This window comes from Microcaecilia unicolor, chromosome 13, assembly GCF_901765095.1.
Source record: "Microcaecilia unicolor chromosome 13, aMicUni1.1, whole genome shotgun sequence".
In the NCBI taxonomy this organism is placed as follows: domain Eukaryota; kingdom Metazoa; phylum Chordata; class Amphibia; order Gymnophiona; family Siphonopidae; genus Microcaecilia; species Microcaecilia unicolor.
Window position 1 is genome coordinate 57549723 of NC_044043.1, and position 23439 is coordinate 57573161.

General features: G+C 42.9%; 1 protein-coding gene across 1 annotated transcript in view; it reads right to left on the bottom strand.

Moving 5' to 3' along the window:
- Positions 1-23439, bottom strand: part of TAOK1 (TAO kinase 1) — a 247468-nt gene that overhangs the window by 123787 nt on the left and 100242 nt on the right. Inside the window, exons 4-6 of the mRNA XM_030185736.1 lie at positions 8305-8406; positions 4053-4098; positions 2959-3055 (exon numbers count right to left, since the gene is read on the bottom strand). Of these exons, the coding sequence (XP_030041596.1) occupies positions 2959-3055; positions 4053-4098; positions 8305-8406 (245 nt within the window). The remainder of the gene's footprint in view (positions 1-2958; positions 3056-4052; positions 4099-8304; positions 8407-23439) is intronic.

The following is a 23439-nucleotide window of genomic DNA, read 5'->3' on the forward strand; positions in this document are numbered from 1 at the left end:
ACCACAAGACTCCTTGTCCGAGAAATACCTGGTATCCGCCTCTGCTTCTCACGAGCCCTCCTCTGCGGAGTCGGACATGAGTTCATGAACTTCAGTCCGAAGCCTAGCCCGTCTCAACTCTGAGGACCGATGTCCATCGTGGTGTCGTCGAGAGGAAGACTCCCGCGCCGGAGGCAATGAAGCTCCCTCCATCGATGACGGCGGGGAATCAGCCTGGGTGGCACTTGTCCCCGGCACCGCAAGCGGTACTGGAGTCGGAGACCGCACCATGGGCGATGAGCCAGCCACCGCCTCCCTCAACGGCACCGGCGGCGCAAGCACCAAAGGTACCGGAGATGGACGCAACAGCTCCCCCAGAATCTCTGGGAGAACGCCTCGGAGTCTCTCGTTGAGAGTGGCTGTAGAAAAAGCAAAGGCGCCGGTACAGGAAAAGATGTAAGAACCTGTCTGGAGCGCGGAGGCAGTACCGGGCTGTCCGGAGATGAGCGCACCGACACCTCCTGAATAGAGGGCGAGCAGTCCCTCCGGCATCAGCGCTTCTCGGGTGCCGATTCTTTCGGCGCCCCGGAGCTCTCGGCACCGTGTCGGCATGGTGACCGATGCCAATGCTTCTTGGCCTTAGCTCGAAGCTTGGTACCGGTACCTCCCGGTGCCGAAGAGGAGGATGTCAAATCCAAACGACTCCTCGGGGCGGGTCTGAAGAAGGTCGGTCCCGGTGGGCCTGCGCAGCAGGAGTCCTCGAGGCAGGTGGAGACCCACTCGATGGCTCACTGCTACCAGCATGGGGTCTCTGGACAGCCATTACCTGCGCTCCGGAGAACGATGCACCCTTCGATGCCGACATCGATACCTGCGATGACCTCGGTACCGCTGGCTCCGTCGACGTCGAAGGACCAGGCTCCGAACAAGACATTCCACTGAGCCAAACGCACCGCCTGAGTCCGCTTCCTCACCTGGAGACACTGAAGACAGGCGTCAGGTCGATGGCTCTCACCTAGGCACCGAAGACACGAAGCGTGTCTGTCAGTAAGGGAGATGGTCCGGCTGCACCGCGTGCACCTTTTGAAGCCGCTGGTAGGCTTCGAGGACATGGGCGGAAAAATCGCGCCGGCAAGGTCGAACACGATGGTGCCTGAAAAAAAGACACCAAAAAAGAGAAAGACCCATACGGGCAGCCCAAAATGGCCACGAGCAAAAAAAGAAAGGAAACTTAAGGGGAAAAAACTAAGAAAACTAAGGGTTTTTCTTTTTAGTTTTTTTTTTTTTTAACAGAGAAAAAACAAAAGAAGAATCAAAGACTCAAAAAGGAAAAATCGCCGAAAACGGGCGAAGAAACAAACAAAAAGCGCAAGAGGGATCCTGGGCACAGAAGCGGCAAAGCAGCGTTCCCGAACCGCGGAAAAAAAAAGACTGACGAGCACGCTCGCGTTCGGTCGGGAAGACGGCCGTGCATGCGCGGTGCGCACTGAAGCGCGAGGCTAGCAAACCTTTGTTGCTAGGGAAGATTTTCCGGTCCTGGGCTGCCGTTGGACATCACCCATCAGTGAGAAACAAGCAGCCTGCTTGTCCACGGAGAACTTAATTTATGTCTGAAGGATGTTGCATCCAAGTGAGCATGACTATACCAATTTGTCTTGTGCACATTCTACTCAATCCAGGATAGATTACACCTTGATTTCTAGGGAGCTTTTCTCTAAAAAAAAAAAACCTTCCAAAGCAGAAATTGTTTTTTATGCAGTCTCTGATCATGCTATGGTATGGATTCAACTACAACAGGGTGGGGGGAAGGGCTCAGGGGTTTTCTATAGGCGGTTCCCTTAGAGCCATATTCCATTGTTCTATTCCCAAATGATATCCTGACTTTACTCTGTCTTCCCACAACTCTTCACAATGTAACCCATAAGCGTACTGTAAAAAATTGTATTTCCATCACTCAATGTATTGTAAGCCACACTGAGCCCGCAAATAGGTGGGAAAATGTGGGATACAAATGCAAATAAATAAATAAATGATCAGCAATATCATGACTTTTTACTTAGGAAATGGCAGGAATATCATTCTGGGAGGTTGCTAAAGCTATATTGTGGGGAGAAACTCTTGCTTATGTTTGCCACAAATGAAAAATGCAAGATAAAACATTTTGTATTTAGAAAAGCATGTTTGTAAAGAATGGATTTTGTTTGGGACTTCACCAGCTTTGGCCAATAAGGCTAATCTCCTTGCTTCTCAAACTGAATTAAATGAATTACTGCATCAGCGAGTGGTCAAATCACAGACTTACTATAAATATCAATTATTTCTGCACGGCAAGAAAAGTGGGAAACTTATCTCATTTGATACACACTTGGGCAGGTCTTTGGAAAATTCTTCAGCTGAAAGGAGCTTGTGGTCGTTTGGCTCAATCAGATCAAGCCATTAATAAAATCTTTAGAGATTATTATGCTGCATTGTATGGGCCAGACCAGGAAGAATAGTTAGATGGTTCCCTATACTTAAATAACTTGGAGCTTCCCTCATTATCTCCCTCGCAAATGGCATCCCTGAATGCCCCTCTCACACTGGAAGAAGTTCAGTTAGCCATCCAGCACAGTAAACTCAGGAAGGCTCCAGGGCCTGACGGTTTTTGGGCTGAATGCTATAAAATTCTCTCTGTGGCTATAGGGCCTCAACTGGTTTCTATGTATACTGATATAATTGCCCACAAGCAGATTTTGGACTCTTCCCAACTCACTCAAATGACTGTTCTGCTAAAACCTGGCAGGGATCCTTTGACTCCATCTTCTTATCGTCTGATACCCCTTTTAAATTATGAAACTAAACTGCTTGCCAAAATCTTAGCTAATCGATAGCCTCATCTTTTGCCTGATCTGGTAGGGGCATCTCAGGTTGGATTTGTCCGGGAATACACAGCCACTAAGAATAACAAGATTATTGCATCAAAATAAACAAATCACTTACCTATGGATCATATTGTGAGAATGCAAATATGCTAATCCCTGTAGAGCACCATGGGTAATTGCTGCTATTTCAATTTCTTGCAATGGCTTTTTATGAACTAAAAACAAACATTGTGATAAATTAGTGAAAGCAGCTTCCAAATCCAAATATAAAAAAACAGAGTTAGGGCAAAACTGCATGTCAAATACAATAATATTTGAATACAGTGTGACTACTGTTAATTTGAGCATTTCTTTAATGAAGAGTTATATCACTGTTTTGCTACAGGTGTAAACCACTTTTAAAGAGACAATAACTTAATTAAAACATTTAAAGTTACTTTCTTCATAAACTGTGTTCAAGAGTACCACACTTTTCCTGCATGTACTTGAGAAGTCCCCTACACAGGGTGTAGTAGGGGCAGTCAGACTGCTGCTAAGAAGGAACAAAAAGAGCTTTCAATGCCTAACAATATAAGCTATTTTATCAAAAAGGTCAATTCAGCCTTCTAAAAGCATACTTACTATGTGTGGAAACCCAAAATCTGAATCAGACCCTAAGAAATTTTGATTTTAGAAGAATTTGGAGAAACACTTTACAGAACAATCCTTTCTGCAGATGTTCTCAACTTCAGCCCTCAATGGCCAAAAACAGATCTGGGTTCCACGGTAACCAAAATAAGCACACTAACCTGATTCTTGGGCTAACTGTATGCAAACACAGTTGATGAATATTCATTATGAACATCCTGAAAAACAATTTCTGTTCTAATGTATGAGGCTCAAGTAACTTGCAGCATGTGTCAAGTATAGTAATTTTACCTCTCAGACCCAGGTACTTCTAAAATCCTACTATACATTATCCAGAGAGTGAAACATTGCTCTCTATGAGGTACCCGAATAGTACAGAATGTCATAAATCAGCACAGTGAATGAGAAGAATTTATCAATACTACAGCCCTCTCTTTTCCCAAAAGTTAAGAATCTCAATTCAAAATGCCACCAGACTGAGCAACATCAAAGAAAATATGACCAAGTTTAGACTCATCTGGATTCCCTGCAAGTTGTTATTTAACCACTTCCAAAAGCTAATCAAAGAAATATAATAAAAAGTACCTTCTAGTAAGTCTGAAGCAGATCCTAAACAATATTCCATAACAAGCTGTTAGAGAAGAGAAACAATTGAGTTATACATGACATATATTGTGACAAACATTACATTTTAATGACAAACATAACTAAACTGTGCTCCACAGACTGAATGAGGTACGAAAGGAGAAAGCTGCATACATTTTGAAGGTGAAAATGTCAAGGAACCTAAGCAAGAATTGCTTCAAGTTTTGTTTTTGTATCTGTATGACTTTTCCCTCACTAACCTTAGGCAATTTTAGATATTGGAAAGTAGTCATCAACCTCAATTTCTCATTTTTACACACTGCATTATCATGCAAGAGACCCAAGCTGTGGTCCACAGTACAACTGCTACTTCCATTAATCGAACTAAGTGGTCACCTAAAGTGCTGAGATTCTGGAGGCAGCAAATAGGTAGTGGGGCAGGTAATTTAAATCCCTCCCCCTCCCCACCACCCAAGGCGTTACCCCAAAATTCCCTTCAGCAGCTCAGTCCTTAGGATCAGCTGCTAGAAGGGCAGTTTCCTTTGTGATGCAGTGGACTTAATTTATGTCTGAAAGATGTTGCATCCAAGTGAGCATGACTATACCAATTTGTCTCGTGCACATTCTACTCAATCCAGGAAAGATTACACCTTGATTTCTAGCAGTTTCCTCTATGCCTGAAGATCCCCAAATTTGAAAGCGCACACTGAGACTGGTCCTGCACAGCAGGGACAACTTATGCTACTACGTGCAAGGGCCAAACTTTCAGGGAAGCACTGGAGTAAGGCATCTGGTGGAGAGAGGTAATTTAAACTACTTGCCCCACTACGTGCTGCCTTTTTGCCACTTCTAGAATCTTGTGAGGCTGCTGGGAGGTAGGTTGGGAAAGTGATGGCAGAAGTTCGCCTTGGGTGCCTGATATCCTTTCACTGGCTCTAGTCCTTAGCAGCATTAGGGGCTTGCATGGGGAGGATTTGGTGCTCAGGGAGAGGAAGACAGACTTCTCTCTAGTCCCCTGCAAGACTTAATGATAGACATCCCAAGGAAAAAGGTAGCCTGTCTACTCAGAGTCTTACTCCTGCTTTCAAATATCATATCAAAAACCGAAAAGGGTAGACTCGAGCCTGCCCTGGGAAAAGATGACTAAAGTCTCAGATCCAAAATGTTGAGAATGGCCAGTTTTTCATGTCATGGGTCCATAAGCAGTATAAAATGTTACATGTTTGAACTTCTGTAACTTTAAATTTTTTTTCACATAAAGGGATGGAGATACAACTTTGGAATAATCCAAAACTAAAAATTAATGGAATGTTTTGCTTGGCCTAAATGGATTGAAGCAAAAATATGGTTTCTACATCAACTATTGGATAATCACAAGTGGCTACCTTTTTCTACACTACAGGCAAAGTATAATTTACATAATCACTGCTACTTTCAATGGCTACAACTAAAACACTGCATTTCTGCAAACTTCGATATTAACTCATTAAAGGATGAAACTCCAAGTTGTCTAACATTATGTCATCAGTTGTCTAATGGGAAGAAAACGGCATCTAAATGGTACAAAATCTTCCAAGAACACTCTTCTCACTCTCCTTCAGCCTTACAAAACATTTGGAACAAAGAACTCAATTCTCAAATAACTGCAGAATAATGGGAAAAAATCTGGACATTACTATATAAATCCTCAAAATCATCTGCTCTTACCCAATCATCATTCTACATCTTGCATAGAGCTATGTGGACACCTTACAAACTTTCCAAAATATCTAAAGAAGTCTCAAATAGATGCTGGTCTTGTAACAACCATGTAGGTACTTTAGACCACTTAATTTACCATTGTCCTATACTGGATGAGTATTGGTCTCGTATAGAGGACACTATTTCCCATATTCTAGATTTTAAGATCTCTCTAACATACAAAATCATAATCACGGGAGAATTTGGTTTAAAAACGGTAATACAACCTCAAATAGCCAAATTATTACGTATATTGATTCAAGTTGCTTTAAAACTGATATGTCAAAATTGGAAGGACTTTACGAAGTTATCTTATGATATGTGGTGGAATACAGTATGTCTTTACGCTAAATATGAAAAAGCTGCTGCAGAGAAATGCGGCTCCCTTTTAGCATTCAATAAAACCTGGTCTCCTATACTCGATTACTCATCCAGTTAATATTAATTACTAGTAAAAAAGGCCCGTTTCGTACAGAAATGAAACGGGCGCTAGCAAAGTTTTCCTCGGAGTGTGTATGTTTGAGAGAGTGAATGTGTGAGAGAGAGTGAATGTGCGCGCGTGTGTGTGTGTGTGACAGAGGGAGAGTGAGACTGGGTGCGAGTGTGTGTGTGAGAAAGAGAGTATGTGCCAGGGTCTCCCCCCGGTCTGTCTCCCAGTTGCAGGGGGGATTCCCCCCTCCCTCCCAGTTCCAGGGGGGTTCCCCCCGTCCCTTTCTCCCAGTTGCAGGGTCCCCCCTCCCAGTTGCAGGGTCTGTCTGTGTCCCCTCTCCTTTTGTCCTCAATTTAAAAATGACAATGTGAAGCAGCAGTTCCTAGGTTTGCTTGTTTGTGAGTGTATAGCAATGACGGCTGCGTGGGGGAGTTGAAACAGAGATTAACCAATGGGCTTCCTTGCTTACCGTACACTTGCTTGGGTCACTTCCACTCCTATGTATTAAACGTCCTGAAGCATGTCATAGGTTTGCTTCTTTTGTTTTCAGTGAATGGGATGACGGCTGCGCTGGAGTCGTAGCCAGAGGTGTTTCCTTCCCCCCCCCCCCACCCCGGCCGCTTCCGAGTCGCCAGTGGTCCTCGACCCCGAGCCCTCACCCGCCTCCTCCACATTGGACACTCGCCGCAGCCATTTGCTCGCCGTGTTGCCGCCCTCCCTCTTCGTCCTGTGCGAGAGTGTGAACCTGGCCTCTCTCCTGCTTTCGGCTACTGATTGGCTCCTTGAATGTGCTCCGCCCTCAACGTCATCACGTTTGACGTGAGGGCGGGGCCCACATCTGCTGCTACAGAGCTTCGAACAAACGAACTGGCTTCATTGACGTCAGTGGTCAATGGAACGTTGAGAGTGCTTTTTATGTCCAGATGGGGCGTGGCCTAGGGCGCAGATTGGCGTGGCTGAGTGCGGGAGTCCGAATAGCCTAGGTCAGGAGCCACAGTTGGAGAGAGGTGAGCTTCAGAACGTCTGAGGGGGATTTTATTTATATAGATTATAATCTATGCAAATATAAATGGGTACTAATTACATATATATATATATATATATATATATAATTTCTTATCTCCACCTCTAACATTTAGTAATATGCTTATTCGTATAGATATACAATACCTGTAATGAAACAGAATCAGAGATCCTAGAGTTGATGTAAACAATGTCTATAATTCTTCTACAAGTCAGTGTACATAATCAAACTTGTTAAACTATTATTAAGTCTCTGGTACTTAATTTCCTTTCTTTTTGTTATTTAAAAATTAATAAAAATGATTGAACAAAAAAAAAAAAAAAAGGGATGGAGTTTTAGACTTTGTATTACAAATTGTTTGCTCTAATAGCATTCATTAAAACCTCATTTTTGTTTCTGGAGACTTTCATCACCTTTTCCCAGAGATGGTCACATATTAGGAGCAGGTGCATAAAACAAAATAATATATTTCATACTCTTAAACCTCTTCTGTCATAACAGTCTTACACTGGAGCATCTATGCTACAAGCAAGCTAAACTAAAGAGCAGGGTATGCAAGCTTTTAATTTATACATTAAATCAGGCACAATCAGCTTTTACATAAGAACTCTCAATTTGCTACCAAAGCCTGTGCTAGTTTGGTTCCAATTATTCTTCTGACTAAAGCTCCATTACATGGCCATGCAAAATATGAACTTAATGTGAATTAAAAGTAAAGTTAATTAAAAGGGTATTATTTTAAAGATGCAAAACTAGGAACAAAATAGATTTTTTTAAAAACAAATCTATTGCCCACCAATCCACTTCTGCATTCAAGGCACTGTACAACATTAACCAATAAAACAATCTAAGCATCAAACCTAACAACACAAATTTATCTAAACAAAATATGAACAGAAGCATACACATACACACCATCTACAAATTTCACATATCAATATAAAAGCAGATGTAAAGCAATACCATTGCATATCTTTTTTTCTATATGAAATATGTTTTTATGCCATCTTTCCATAATCAGTTTTTGATTTTTTTTAGCCAGCAAATCAGAGACTCACCCATGCCGTATGCTCACGTAAATAGCAGCCTTTATACTCTATACTATTTGGATGCTGTATTCGTTGTAAGAATTTGACTTCTTTGATAATATCTTGCCATTTCTTTTGAAAAGAAAAAGGGAGAGGGAGAGAGACACACACAGAGTGAGAGCATTATGAAACTCACATTAATGAAACACATTTTTCAACCGAAAATACCATGAGCTTTTTAACTAAGAAAGGAATGGTTGGTTAAGGGTGGCATTATGCTATTGTTTCTTTATATATAATTTGCTATATTTGTACCTTAGCCACTGTGGCAGAGGTAGATATTGACCAGAATTGGCACTGCATAACTTTAAATGGACACACTTTATATTTTAAATAAATAAAATATACTTAACCAATTGAAATGTACAAATCAGTCAGTTGAAACATCTATAACTTTAAACAGGTAATATATCTGTTTAAAGTTATATCTGGGCCTGAGAACCAGGGGAGCCGGTTCAAATCCCAATGCAGCTCCTTGTGATCTTGGGCAAGTCACTACTCTCCATTGCCTCAGGTACAAACTCTTGAGTCCTCTAGGGACAGAAAAATACCTACTGTATTTGAATGTACACTGCTTCAAAGGCTTTCAAGGCAGTATATAACAAATTAAGGCTCTGTTTACTAAGCCGCGACATGCTAAAAACGCTAGCACACCTTAGTAAACAGGGACCTAAATCAATAAATAAAAATTGGGGGAGTGACCAGACAACAAAACTCATACCAGAACTGGACAAAACGGAACTCTCAATTCTTAACTGCCTAAGTTACTCTGTCACAATTGAACTTTAACGCAATACCATTTTATTTCTCATCACGAAAATGAATTCTTTAACCGATCGCCATTACGGAACAATGTAAGCCACATTGAGCCTGCAAATAGGTGGGAAAATGTGGGGTACAAATGCAACAAATAAATAAATAAATGTTCAGTGTACAGCACTGTGCACATCTAGTAGCGCTATAGAAATGATTAGTATTAGGATTTTCTGCAGGACCGATCTACAAGGACCCAAATAGCATGGCAAATAAAGTTCCATCAACTGTCAAACAAAATTAGCCCCAAATAATATCTTATTTCCCCTCAATATTTTCACATATTAAAAGCTATAGTAGCTGTTTGGTGCATTATTTTTTACAACTGTAGCACTTGGGAATGATTGTCTTTCTACTGAGATTAGAAATAAACTATATTTAGATAAAGGATTAGAAATAAACTATATTTAGATAAAGGTTTATTCATTCAAGGATATGACATGCTTGAAGTTCCAAAGCTACGTCTGTGTTATAATAATTTGTACTATCCTTTGTGTCTTCTTAGGATTTTTATTAAAATGAAATCCTACCTGTCACAATACATATAGAAAATTTAACTGCTATGAGATTTTATCACAAAGAAAGCAAAAGCTTTTTTGAATCACATTCTGTTGACTTATTTATTGTCATGAATAGCATATCTATGGGTCTCAGTAATTATCACAGCCAGATTAGGAGCGAGTATAATTATTCCTTCACAATTCACATTTTAAAAACTGTACACTAGTTTAAAAAAAGGACAGCAGAAAAGTAACATTACAATAAGTTATACATTGACAACCTTAGAACAATTATAATCATATAATTTTTAGGGATATAATTTAAGAATACATCAAAACAGTTCTACGGCCCTTTCTTAGTGCTCTGCAGAACCCAAGATTCTATTTTTGACTCAGAATCTTGCTAGGACAGTGAGGATGGGTTAGAAATTAATACTGAAGGAAAAATGATGGCTGGCAACCGCAAGTTACTCTGGCTTAAATGAAGAATTTGTGGTTAACAGTTTATGTGAATAACACTGCACAATTTTTTTTTAATAAAAGAACTCAGTTAAGGAAAAGTTTTCATTTATAAAGGGACAAGATGGCATTCTAGAGGAGGAATAAAGTGAGGCCGTTCCATACTGTCTTTCTTTGTTTGGTCTTTAAACCCCATTTCCTATTTTTTAGATGCCTAAAAGGAGAGCAAAGCCACACACCTACCCTGTGGTGCAAATTTCTGGACTCAAAGACCACTTCACTTCCACAGGTATATCAGGACCCAGTGCCTTGCTGCAGGAGAGGTCAACTGCCCTCCCTGGCTGAAATAAACATCTCTTTGAGTCTCGAAGTGCAGATACCTCCGGCTATGCCGGAGTTAAGGGCTGCTTCCCAGTCAGGATTTTTCAAAACTATGATGTGGGCTTGGAAGACATTGCAGCAGGGCAGGGATGCCCTGAACAGACGCCAACATTACCCACTCTTGTAACCGTGGCACAGGAGGAAGCCAGAGCAGTTGGCGGGGTAATTTCTCTGACGGAGCTACAACAGAAACAGCTCAAAATGTTCAGTATGTCGATGTTGCCTCAAAAGCCTGCTCTCATTACGATGGAGTTGCTGTGGGATGTCCTAGTCAGACTTGAAACATCCTTTTCTCAGAAATGTATATCTTTAACTACTCAGATTCAGAGTTCCACAGGTTGGGTTACTGAAACTAAACTCTTTTCTTTAGAAAATAAAGTGGAGACATATTTGAAAGACATTAAGTTCTTACAGAGAAGCAAAATGCTATTATAAAAGATAATATTTTGTTACAAAGGAAGGTGGAAAATCAATGTTCAGAGGGGTAAAACATTGTGTTTTATTAATTTTCTAAAACAACCATCTATTGCTCTGATGTTCACTTTTCAAAAATATCTATCAGAAATTCAAGATACCGGAACAATCATATCCCCATTTCTAAAATATTTTATATTCCAACTCATGTTATAAAGGCCTCTGGCCACCTTATTGCCACAGGGGCGGAGGTTTCCTTTGATAATTTACATTTCACGCAGATTATTGAAGTTGACATGTTGGGGGGGTTAAACTTGCCACATTAATAGTTTAGTTTGTGTTGAAACCTGACCAGGACTGGATCCTGAAATTGGTTTTTTCAACATAGGCATTTGAAATTTTTGAATTGTAAGATAAGGGTATATTCTGGATGTTTCCATGACAAGGAGACATCAACAATTTCTCAAGCTTCGACCACAGGTTTTGCAGCTTGGTGGAATATTTTGGCTTAAATTTCCTTGTAAATGCATAATTAAGTTGCAAGCAACTAAGCAGCGCTACTGATTAGCATGCGCTGAATGTGAAGCAACTCATCGGAACTGAATGGGATTCTTCACATTCAGTGTGCCACTACTCGGTAGCACTGCTTTGTAAAAGGAGGCCTAAATGTTTTGGGTTTTTAAAATCCAGTTCATTTGCACATTTTTATTGATTTTAAGTATGCTGTACCACCACCCTATGCGTCAACAGCTTTGATAATATCTACTCTGTGATATTATTCTACTTGTTAGCCTTCTAATTTTCCTGAGAGATTGTGTAGTATTACTACTATATTCTTGGATTTGCGCCTTGTCCCTCACTTATTTTGTGGACTTTAATGACATGGTAGATTATATTAATGTTTCCTTAATTTTTTTCTTAATATATATCTTTAAAAAAAACTATCATCTCTTGTATCATGAGATTTCTTGTAGCTTTAATTTGTAAATTTCTTATAAAAATAAAATAAAAACAAAAATTTGAATTTATGCTTTACCAGCTTGTATAACATTATAACAGAAGAATTTTTAGGAGCCTGCACCACTGAACAACTTTCAACTATATCCAAACTTTTGGGCACACCCGGTCAAATTTTATGTTTCAGTGAATCCCTGTATGAACAGAAGCTTCCACATGGTAAAAAACTGATTATTATATCTTTCTGCAAATCTGTAAGGAGAAATTAGGACTTACCTGATAATTTTCTTTCCATTAGTTCTTCACACTATTCCGGGATGTGTGGGTAGTTATGTCCATCGACCAGCAGGTGGAGATAGAAGACTCAGAACTGAGATGTCCCATATATACTCAGTCTGCCAGCCCAGTTCTCCAGTACTTACCTAAACAAGCAGAAGGAATAATACCAAAAGTCCTCTACAAGAACTTTAAAAGATCAAACAACTGGACTCCCAGAAGGTTCCTGGAGTCCTCTGAGAGAGACAAGAGTGTGAAAGCCAGTGCACAAATCAAAAATGCATACCCCAGAAACAGTTCCATGGGTGGGCTCCTAGAACAGTGTGAAGACCTAATGGAAAAACAATTATCAGGTAAGTCCTAATTTCTTCTTCCATTACGTTACTTTCCACTATTACAGGATGTGTGGGATATCTAAAAGCAATCCCTAAACAGGTTGGGACCTCTGCTCCACCACCCGGAGAACCAATGTCCTGAATGCCCCCTCTGAATGGCACAATATCCATCTGAGAAGCCCAGCAAACGGATGTAGCAACAACCATGTCGCTGCCCTGCAAACAGCCACCGAGCCAATAAAACAGAGCCACCCAGGAGGACGTTAACCACCACTTAGCAAGCCAAAGACAGCGCCCCTACCAACCAAAAGGCAATGGTGGCCAAGCATGCCCTGAGATCCAACCTCTGTCACCCCCCAAAAGGGCCAAACAGAAGAACCGAACACTGGAAGGAAAGATGCCCAGAAGCCTCAGAAAGGCGAAACGCACGCATCCCCCCTCCCCCCACCCCCCGGCAAAAATGCCAAAGGATACACCAGAGCCAACATGTGCAGAAAGAGAGGTACGGACAGAACCGATCCCTCAGCCCCTGACAACAGAGGAACCAGTCCCCTGCACTACAGCGTCTGGAACTACGCATTCCAGTACACCAAGGCAAGAGTCATCAGAAACACTGTCTGCAACATGCAAACCATCACGTTGGCCTTCCAGAGGTCCAAAGGACGGAGAGCAGCAGAATCTGCAGCACAAGGTACAAAGAGCACACTGAACACAAAGCCCAAAAGAAGTGCCGAAGGCAACCTGCCCTCTACAAGATGGGACTACCTCCACATGGAAAACCAAGGAAAAGGAGAAGCAAGGAACTAATCCCTGCACCGCACTGCAGCCCCCAAATGTATGCCACATCCAGGCAAATGTCAAGGAAGGTGAGCGCCCATGGCCTGCAGCAGAAAAGCCGGAATTGACTAGGAGCCCCTGAAAGTGGGAGCTGAACCCACAATATACAGATCAAGGAAACGAACTCTAACCACAGGTGTAACCACAACCCCTCATATCCAACTCAGTGTTTGGCAGCGGCCAAAAAAGCAAACAAGAATTATTAGGAAAGGGATGGTGAATAAGACCAAAAATATTATAATGCCTTTGTATCGCGTCATGGTGCGCCTGCACCTTGAATATTCAGTTCTGGTTGCCATATCTCAAAAAAGATATAGCGGAATTAGAAAAGGTTCAAAGAAGAGTGACCAAAATGATAAAGGGGATGGAACTCCTCTCGTATGAGGAAAGGCTACAGAGGTTAGAGCTCTTCAGCTTGGAAAAGAGAAAGATGATGGGAGATATGATTGAGGTCTACAAAATCCTGAATGATGGTAGAACAAGTAGAAGTAAATCAATTTTTCACTCGTTCCAAAAGTACAAAGACTTGGGGACACTCGAGGAAGTTACATGGAAATACTTTTAAAATAAATAGGAAGAAATATTTTTTAAACTAAACAAATAGTTAAGCTCTGGAACTCTTTGCTGGAGGATCAGGCGACCCTCAGGGGGAGGAATGCTGGCTTCGGCCTAACCCCTGGTAAGCCTTTCCTCAGCTGAGAGGTGCCCAGCTCTACCACCGGCTGCCTTTCAGGTGCTGTGGAGGACTTGCAGCTCATCTGCATATCCTTACAGCCTTCTCCGGGGTGACACCCAGGTCCACTCCGATCCACTCAGGGCCTCCGCTCTAGGTGCCGTGCGCCATTTTTCTCTTTACATCTAACCTTCTTCCCAGTTGCTAAAGTACCTCAGTCGTTTATGGCCCCTATTCACATTCTCTTCCTAGCCCTGTCCCTTCCTAATCTTTTCCCTCACCCCCTACCTCTCTCCGCTACAGGAACTCACTGCCCATCCATCGACTTCATCACCTCACCTTCTCTCCTACCCTCTTCCTCCCTCTTGGCTTTTAATCTCCGCCTCTTTCTTCCGTCCATTTTGCCTTCCCCATTCCACCTAAATATCTCTCGCCTTCGACGCCTTCGTGGCCACACCTCTCCTACTCTCCTCCGCTCTCTTTTACTCCTTCTCTTACTCTCAAGCTGGTGACATCAATCCCAATCCTGTCCCCCCTCACCAACTATTATCCCAACTCTACAGATCTCACCGCGACCTCTCTAACCTCATCTCTATTTCTCTACTCCCCTCCTCTTCTCTGCCCTTCTCTTGCGCCCTATGGAATGCCCGCTCTATCTGTAACAAACTCGCCAATATCCAGGACCTCTTTATCTCGCGTCACCTCCATCTGCTCGCCATAACAGAAACCTGGCTCTGCCCTGATGACTCTGCTTCAGTCGCAACCCTGTGCCATGGCGGTTATCTATTTTCACATACTCCTCGCCCTGCTGGCCGTGGGGGTGGTGTTGGACTACTTCTCTCTCCCTCCTCCAGATTTCAACCCCTTCTTCCACCTCAATCTCACTGTTTTTCCTCCTTTGAAGTCCACTCTATACGCCTTTTCTCTCCTCTGCCTCTTCGAATAGCGGTCATTTATCGTCCCCCTGATAAGTCCCTTTCATCCTTTCTCAGTGACTTTGACGCCTGGCTTGCCTTCTTCCATGATCCTTCCTCCCCCTCTCTCATCCTTGGTGACTTTAATATTCCTGCTAATGATCCTTCCAACTCTTATATTTCCAAGTTACTCGCTTTAACGTCCTCCTTTAATCTCCAACTATGCTCCACCTCCCCCACTCATCAAAATGGTCACTGTCTTGATCTCATCTTCTCCTCCAACTGTTCACCCTCTAGTTTCCTTGCCTCTGATCTTCCCTCCTCTGATCACCATCTTATAACTTTCACACTTAAATCTCCTCCCTCCCAGTCCCGTCCTATCTTATCTAATTTATCTAGGAATCTTCACGATATTGACCCTTCATCTCTATCCTCCCATGTTTCAAACCTCCTCTTTACTGTGGCACCATCCACATCTGTCAACGAGGCTGTTTCTTCTTACAACAATACTCTATCCTCTGCCATAGACACTCTTGCACCTTTGATGACCTGCCCTGTAAGGCGTACAAAACCCCAACCTTGGCTGACTTCTAATATCCGCTACCTACGTTCCTGTACCCGCTCCGCCGAATGCTTCTGGTGGAAATCTCGGGCCTTTGCAGATTTCTTACACTTTAAGTTCATGCTGACCTCCTTCCAATCTGCTCTTTTACGTGCCAAACAGGATTATTATATCCAACTGACCAACTCTCTTGGCTCTAATCCTCGACTTCTCTTCACCACATTGAACTCTCTCCTCAAGGTGCCCCCTCCCCCAACTCCTCTTCATTATCTCCTCAGACCCTTGCTGAATTCTTTCACAACAAGGTTCAAAAGATAAACCTTGCTTTCTCTACCTCACCACCTTTCCCTCCACTAGTCCGTTCCCCTCTCTCTCCTTCCCCTCATTCCCTTTCCTCCTTTCCTGAAGTTACTATTGAGGAAACTACACTTCTCCTTTCTTCCTCAAAATGTACCACCTGTTCCTCTGATCCCATTCCCACCCACCTTCTTAATGCCATCTCTCCTGCTCCTATTCCTTTTATCTGTCACATTCTGAACCTCTCACTTTCCACTGCGACTGTCCCTGCTGCCTTTAAACATGCTGTGGTCACACCTCTCCTTAAGAAGCCTTCACTCGACCCTACTTGTCCCTCTAATTACCGACCCATCTCCCTCCTACCTTTTCTCTCCAAATTACTTGAGTATGCTGTTCACCGCCGCTGCCTTGATTTTCTCTCCTCACATGCTATTCTTGACCCACTACAATCTGGTTTTCACCCTCTCCACTCAACCGAAACTGCGCTTACTAAAGTCTCCAATGACCTATTACTGGCTAAATCCAGAGGTCAATATTCCATCCTCATTCTTCTTGATCTTTCCGCTGCTTTTGACACTGTCGATCACAGCATACTTCTCGATACCTTGTCCTCACTTGGATTCCAGGGCTCTGTCCTTTCCTGGTTCTCTTCCTACCTCTCCCTCCGCACCTTTAGTATTCACTCTGGTGGATCCTCTTCTACTTCTATCCCTCTGCCTGTCGGCGTACCTCAGGGTTCTGTTCTTGGTCCCCTCCTCTTTTCTATCTACACTTCTTCCCTTGATTCATTAATCTCATCCCATGGCTTTTCCTACCATCTCTATGCTGATGACTCCCAAATCTACCTTTCTACCCCTGATATCTCACCTTGCATCCAAACCAAAGTTTCAGCGTGCTTGTCTGACATTGCTGTCTGGATGTCTCAACGCCACCTGAAATTAAATACAGTGGTGGAAATAAGTATTTGATCCCTTGCTGATTTTGTAAGTTTGCCCACTGACAAAGACATGAGCAGCCCATAATTGAAGGGTAGGTTATTGGTAACAGTGAGAGATAGCACATCACAAATTAAATCCGGAAAATCACATTGTGGAAAGTATATGAATTTATTTGCATTCTGCAGAGGGAAATAAGTATTTGATCCCCCACCAACCAGTAAGAGATCTGGCCCCTACAGACCAGGTAGATGCTCCAAATCAACTCGTTACCTGCATGACAGACAGCTGTCGGCAATGGTCACCTGTATGAAAGACACCTGTCTACAGACTCAGTGAATCAGTCAGACTCTAACCTCTACAAAATGGCCAAGAGCAAGGAGCTGTCTAAGGATGTCAGGGACAAGATCATACACCTGCACAAGGCTGGAATGGGCTACAAAACCATCAGTAAGACGCTGGGCGAGAAGGAGACAACTGTTGGTGCCATAGTAAGAAAATGGAAGAAGTACAAAATGACTGTCAATCGACAAAGATCTGGGGCTCCACGCAAAATCTCACCTCGTGGGGTATCCTTGATCATGAGGAAGGTTAGAAATCAGCCTACAACTACAAGGGGGGAACTTGTCAAAGATCTCAAGGCAGCTGGGACCACTGTCACCACGAAAACCATTGGTAACACATTACGACATAACGGATTGCAATCCTGCAGTGCCCGCAAGGTCCCCCTGCTCCGGAAGGCACATGTGACGGCCCGTCTGAAGTTTGCCAGTGAACACCTGGATGATGCCGAGAGTGATTGGGAGAAGGTGCTGTGGTCAGATGAGACAAAAATTGAGCTCTTTGGCATGAACTCAACTCGCCGTGTTTGGAGGAAGAGAAATGCTGCCTATGACCCAAAGAACACCGTCCCCACTGTCAAGCATGGAGGTGGAAATGTTATGTTTTGGGGGTGTTTCTCTGCTAAGGGCACAGGACTACTTCACCGCATCAATGGGAGAATGGATGGGGCCATGTACCGTACAATTCTGAGTGACAACCTCCTTCCCTCCGCCAGGGCCTTAAAAATGGGTCGTGGCTGGGTCTTCCAGCATGACAATGACCCAAAACATACAGCCAAGGCAACAAAGGAGTGGCTCAGGAAGAAGCACATTAGGGTCATGGAGTGGCCTAGCCAGTCACCAGACCTTAATCCCATTGAAAACTTATGGAGGGAGCTGAAGCTGCGAGTTGCCAAGCGACAGCCCAGAACTCTTAATGATTTAGAGATGATCTGCAAAGAGGAGTGGACCAAAATTCCTCCTGACATGTGTGCAAACCTCATCATCAACTACAGAAGACGTCTGACCGCTGTGCTTGCCAACAAGGGTTTTGCCACCAAGTATTAGGTCTTGTTTGCCAGAGGGATTAAATACTTATTTCCCTCTGCAGAATGCAAATAAATTCATATACTTTCCACAATGTGATTTTCCAGATTTAATTTGTGATGTGCTATCTCTCACTGTTACCAATAACCTACCCTTCAATTATGGGCTGCTCATGTCTTTGTCAGTGGGCAAACTTACAAAATCAGCAAGGGATCAAATACTTATTTCCACCACTGTATGACCAAAACCGAGCTTCTCATTTTCCCCTCCCAAACCCACCTCCCCGCTCCCCCCGTTTTCTATTTCTGTTGATGGCTCTCTCATTCTCCCTGTCTCCTCAGCTCGAAACCTTGGGGTCATCTTTGACTCTTCTCTCTCCTTCTCTGCTCATATCCAGCAGATTGCCAAGACCTGTCGTTTCTTTCTTTACAACATCCGTAAAATCTGCCCCTTTCTTTCCGAGCACTCTACCAAAACCCTCATCCACACCCTTGTCACCTCTCGTTTAGACTACTGCAATCTGCTTCTTGCTGGCCTCCCACTTAGTCACCTCTCCCCTCTCCAGTCGGTTCAAAACTCTGCTGCCCATCTCGTCTTCCGCCAGGGTCGCTTTACTCATACTACCCCTCTCCTCAAGACCCTTCACTGGCTCCCTATCCGTTTTCGCATCCTGTTCAAACTTCTTCTACTAACCTATAAATGTACTCACTCTGCTGCTCCCCAGTATCTCTCCACACTCGTCCTTCCCTACACCCCTTCCCGTGCACTCCGCTCCATGGATAAATCCTTCTTATCTGTTCCCTTCTCCACTACTGCCAACTCCAGACTTCGCGCCTTCTGTCTCGCTGCACCCTATGCCTGGAATAAACTTCCTGAGCCCCTACGCCTTGCCCCATCCTTGGCCACCTTTAAATCTAGACTGAAAGCCCACCTCTTTAACATTGCTTTTGACTTGTAACCACTTGTAACCACTCACCTCCACCTACTCTCCTCTCTTCCTTCCCGTTCACATTAATTAATTTGATTTGCTTACTTTATTTATTTTTTGTCTATTAGATTGTAAGCTCTTTGAGCAGGGACTGTCTTTCTTCTATGTTTGTGCAGCGCTGCGTATGCCTTGTAGCGCTATAGAAATGCTAAATAGTAGTAGTAGTAGTAGTAATGTGGTAACAGCAGTTAGCGTATCTGGGTTTAAAAAAGGTTTGGACAAATTTCTGTAGGAAAAAAATCCATAGTCTGCTACTGAGATAGACATGAGAAGCAACTGCTTGCCCTGGGATTTGTAGTATGGAGTGTTGCCACAATTTGGGCTTCTGTCAGGTACTTGTGACCTGGCTTGGCCACAGTTTGGAAAACAGGATACTGGGCTAGATGGACCACTGGTCTGACCCAGTATGGCTACTCTTATGTTCTTATTCTTTGGAGAACTGGAGGGACTGCTGGGCCAATCGGGCTGAGCAACACATCACTCTCTAGCATAGGGCTCTTCTCCTCGCCCTGCGCAGCAGAAAACACCCGGAGGAGTATTCTGACAAGTGAACTGGGTAATCTCAGTCTACTGCAGGGAACCAACCGAACTGGAAGGAGCCCAAGGCTTCCCTTTCCAATCAGGCATCAAGAAAAGGTAAGCTCAAACAGAGAATCAAAGACAACACAGAGGTTCAGGAGGAGCTCAGCTCAATATGTCCTTGCTGGCAGCCATCTTGCTCACCATTAAATTTTTTTTTAATCACAATTAATCACACGATTAAAAAAGACTGATACAAAGCTTCCTGTGATGTCACCGCGAGAAGGCCGCCTCAGCCTGAAGCTCCAATTGATCCCTGCAAATTTTAGGTGAAATGGGTGCACTCCTGCAATTTTCTACCCCGCTGCATTATAGTGAATTTGGGGCAATGTCTGCGGAGTCGAACACTGATGTCACGCTGGAAAAACTGAGTGATTTCACAATATTTTACTGTGACAGAGCAAGAGTTTCGGGTGAGCCATGTGAAGCTTATGGTCTCGGAATGTCGGAGTTTGACCACGCAGCTGATGAGAGAGAGGGCCCACTCTTGAATGATTCTGATTCGGAAGACCATGGCCCTTTGACAAAAAAGGGCTTGAAACTTATGCTGTTAGATGTGAAAGCAGCCTTGCAAGAGGATGACTGAATTGAAAGAACTAATCAGTGTTCTACAAAGCGGTCTAGAAGATTTAAATCAGCATGTAGATGATGTGGAGAAGCAAATAGAGGACCATGCTGATATGATAGCAAATTATAAAGTGAAAACAACACACCTAAATTGCGCTCTTCAAGATTTGAAGAGGCCCATGTCGGGCTTTGTGGGAGAGCTCTTTTAAGCATGTATGCTTTATGCATTAATAAGACAAAATCAGGGGAGAAAAACTCATCCTGGGCACCTGGATCTCTGCCGGGGCTAGTAGCTCCCATATCAGCCTCACTCCGAGGCCTCCCCCGGGCTCAGGACTCTCTGTCTCAGCGGAGGTTGCGCCATGTGGTAAATTCAAAATGGCGCCCGCTGCCAGCTCAGAGCGCGAAGAATCGTTGCTCGCCATGCTCGGACCGGCTCTAACGTCTGTACAGCACGATTTACAGAGCCCCGCTGCTGATCTGCGCTTGCCACACTTGGAACAGCGCTTTACTGTCTCCGCAGCCATCGCCGAAAATGGCGGTAAAATTCAAAATGGCGGTTCGCGCCAAAATCGCCCCGATCGCGGGCCCACCCCGGAGGAGTCAGAAAACACTCTTACCTCACTGGACCGAGTATCACAGCTCCGGTCCCAAAGAAAAAGGCCAGGAAAAACCTCTGTTCCAGCGTCTAAGTCCTTTTTTTTTTTTTTTTTAACACTATGAGGAAAGCAGAGGTAAATAGAACTCCGGAGGCTCAGGTGAGTGGGAAAGGCAGGGAAAGGGCAAACCTATGTGCCTGCATCCACTGTTGGTGGGGAAGGACAGGCAAGCTAAGCAATGTGTCCACATCCACGGAGGTATGGGTAAGGCAGGGAAAGGGCGAACCTATGTGCCTTTAAAGTGAAGCTGCTATAGCCTCCAACACCCCTGCTAACAACTGGAAAAGCACAGGAGCAACCTCCACGCAGATTTTAGATGGAGCTCGAAGAAGCTGCAGCCACTCTGCTAGGGGAGATAGAGAATACTGAAGAGAGGCAGTGGAGCAAGCTGGTATGAGGCACTGAAAAAAGTGTGCTCTCTCCCTCTGCTGGTTGATGGACACAACCCATCTGTAATGGCTGCATCTGCTTGATCATAAGGAACAGATGTTTGAGCTGTTTCGGATGGAGAAGGGACAGGCTGCGAAGAAGAGAAGAGATTTTTGAAGATTTGAGATCCCTATTTCGTGACTTTGCCACTGAGAGTCCATCCTGATAACTGCTTTCTTTCAGTATTAGGAAGAAATGAGAATATTAAACTGTTTAAGAATTCTTTGACCCCTGTGCCGGCAAGCTATATCAATGCAAGACCTGTTAACAAAATATTGATATTAAGTGATCTTTTAGACTCAAGGGATTTTGGTATATCAGAAACATGGCTAACAAACAGATAAACTTGTAACCCCTCACCCATGCCCTTCAGGTTTATCAAAACAGATAAACTTGTAACCCCTCACCCATGCCCTTCAGGTTTATCAGTTACTTCATTCTCCTAGACGGGATAAAAAGAGGGGGTGGCCTGGAACTGATTTGAAAAAGTTTTTTCCATCCTGTGCTAGTTACTTCAGAGGATTCTTCTGAATTGGAATATATGTTAAGCAAATTTTGTGATGATCCACCTATAGGGTCTGATATAATAGGGATACTTCTTTTATACCATCCACCTGGACACCGGGCTAAATCTGAAGGTATTTTGTTGGAAGTTATCTCATATGCTGTATGTCAATTTTCCAGGTTAATTATCTTGGGGGATCTGAATCAGCACGAGAATGATTCTGATTCTTAAAAAAAAGTTAGATCATAGGCATTTTTAAAAAAGCTTTAAAATGTAAAGCTTTTTTAAAAGCCGATGATCTAACTTTTTTTCTGGGGGGGGGAGGGGGGAAGAGATCCTACTCATGAGAAGGGCCATTCTTTTAGATATTATTGCTGCTTATCCTTCCAATACAGTAAAAATTCACAGTGAAAACAGTTTCTTGCTATCGTTTTCACTTGTAAAAAGTCTAATTTCTAATACTACTGCTGAGAACATTTGTAATGAGAGTCCTTCTGCACAAGATTTGGCAAATTTCTTTTCAAACAAGGTTGCTCAGATTTGTACAGAGATGAGGCAGGCTAATCCTTTAATTGACACTGCTTTTTTTTTTTTCTATCAGGGTTATGCCATGAGTCAGGTATTCTGGTTGATCAAGTCTGGGGTAAGTTTTTGATTATTACATATGATGAAATTAAGTCTTTATTATTGAAATGTTCACATTCTCATTGTTCTCTTGATCAATGTCCTTTCTCATTGAAGTCTTCTATCTTGATGGAAGTTAAACAGTGGATTACAAATAGTATTAATGATTTATTACAATCTGGTCCTCTTCTGACAGATATGGACCAAATAGTTCTTACATCTATACTGAAGGGATCTGGATTAGACTTGATGTCTATCCAACTACTGACCAGTAACTAGTATTCTTATATTTACCAAGGTGATGGAATTTTGTTAGCAGACAATTTACCTGTTATTTGGACAGATTTTTTGGTCTACATCAGTCACAGTCTGGTTTTAGAGCTGTACATAGTACAGAGACAATGTTGCTTGTTTTAACTACATATGTTAAGGAAACGTTATGCAGAGGTATTCAAGTTATTCTTCTTCAGTTTGACATATCAGCCGTGTTTGATATGGTAGATCAAGTCTTGCTGTTGGAACATTTGAGCCAAATAGGAATATGGCACCGTATATAAATGGTTCCATGAATTTTTAACTAATCTGAGTTATTCTGTGAAACAGAATAATCAATTATCAGATTATTGGTTTCTATGATGCAGGGTCCCCTCAGGGACCTCCGCTCTCTCAGATTCTTTTTAAAAATTTTATGGCATCTCTCGGCAGGATAAAGTTGGGCTTAGGGGATTTACTACTATCCTATGCTAATATCTGTTGTTGCCAGTCCCTACTTACATGACAATTTGGTAAACTCTGTTATGGTTGGGATTAATGCAATACAGGACTGGGCCTTAAGTAATAAATTGAAGCTGAATCCCCAAAAACTAAGGTATTGTAGTTTAGAAATCCAGGTATTGAAATACCTACCGCTTTGATTCTGTCTACTGATAAAATCCAGAAGTTGGAAACAGAATCAAGGGTGCTAGGGTTTTTTCTTGATTCCTCTTTAACCTATGGACCACATATTAACCAACTCTGGTGGACAACAGTCTTTA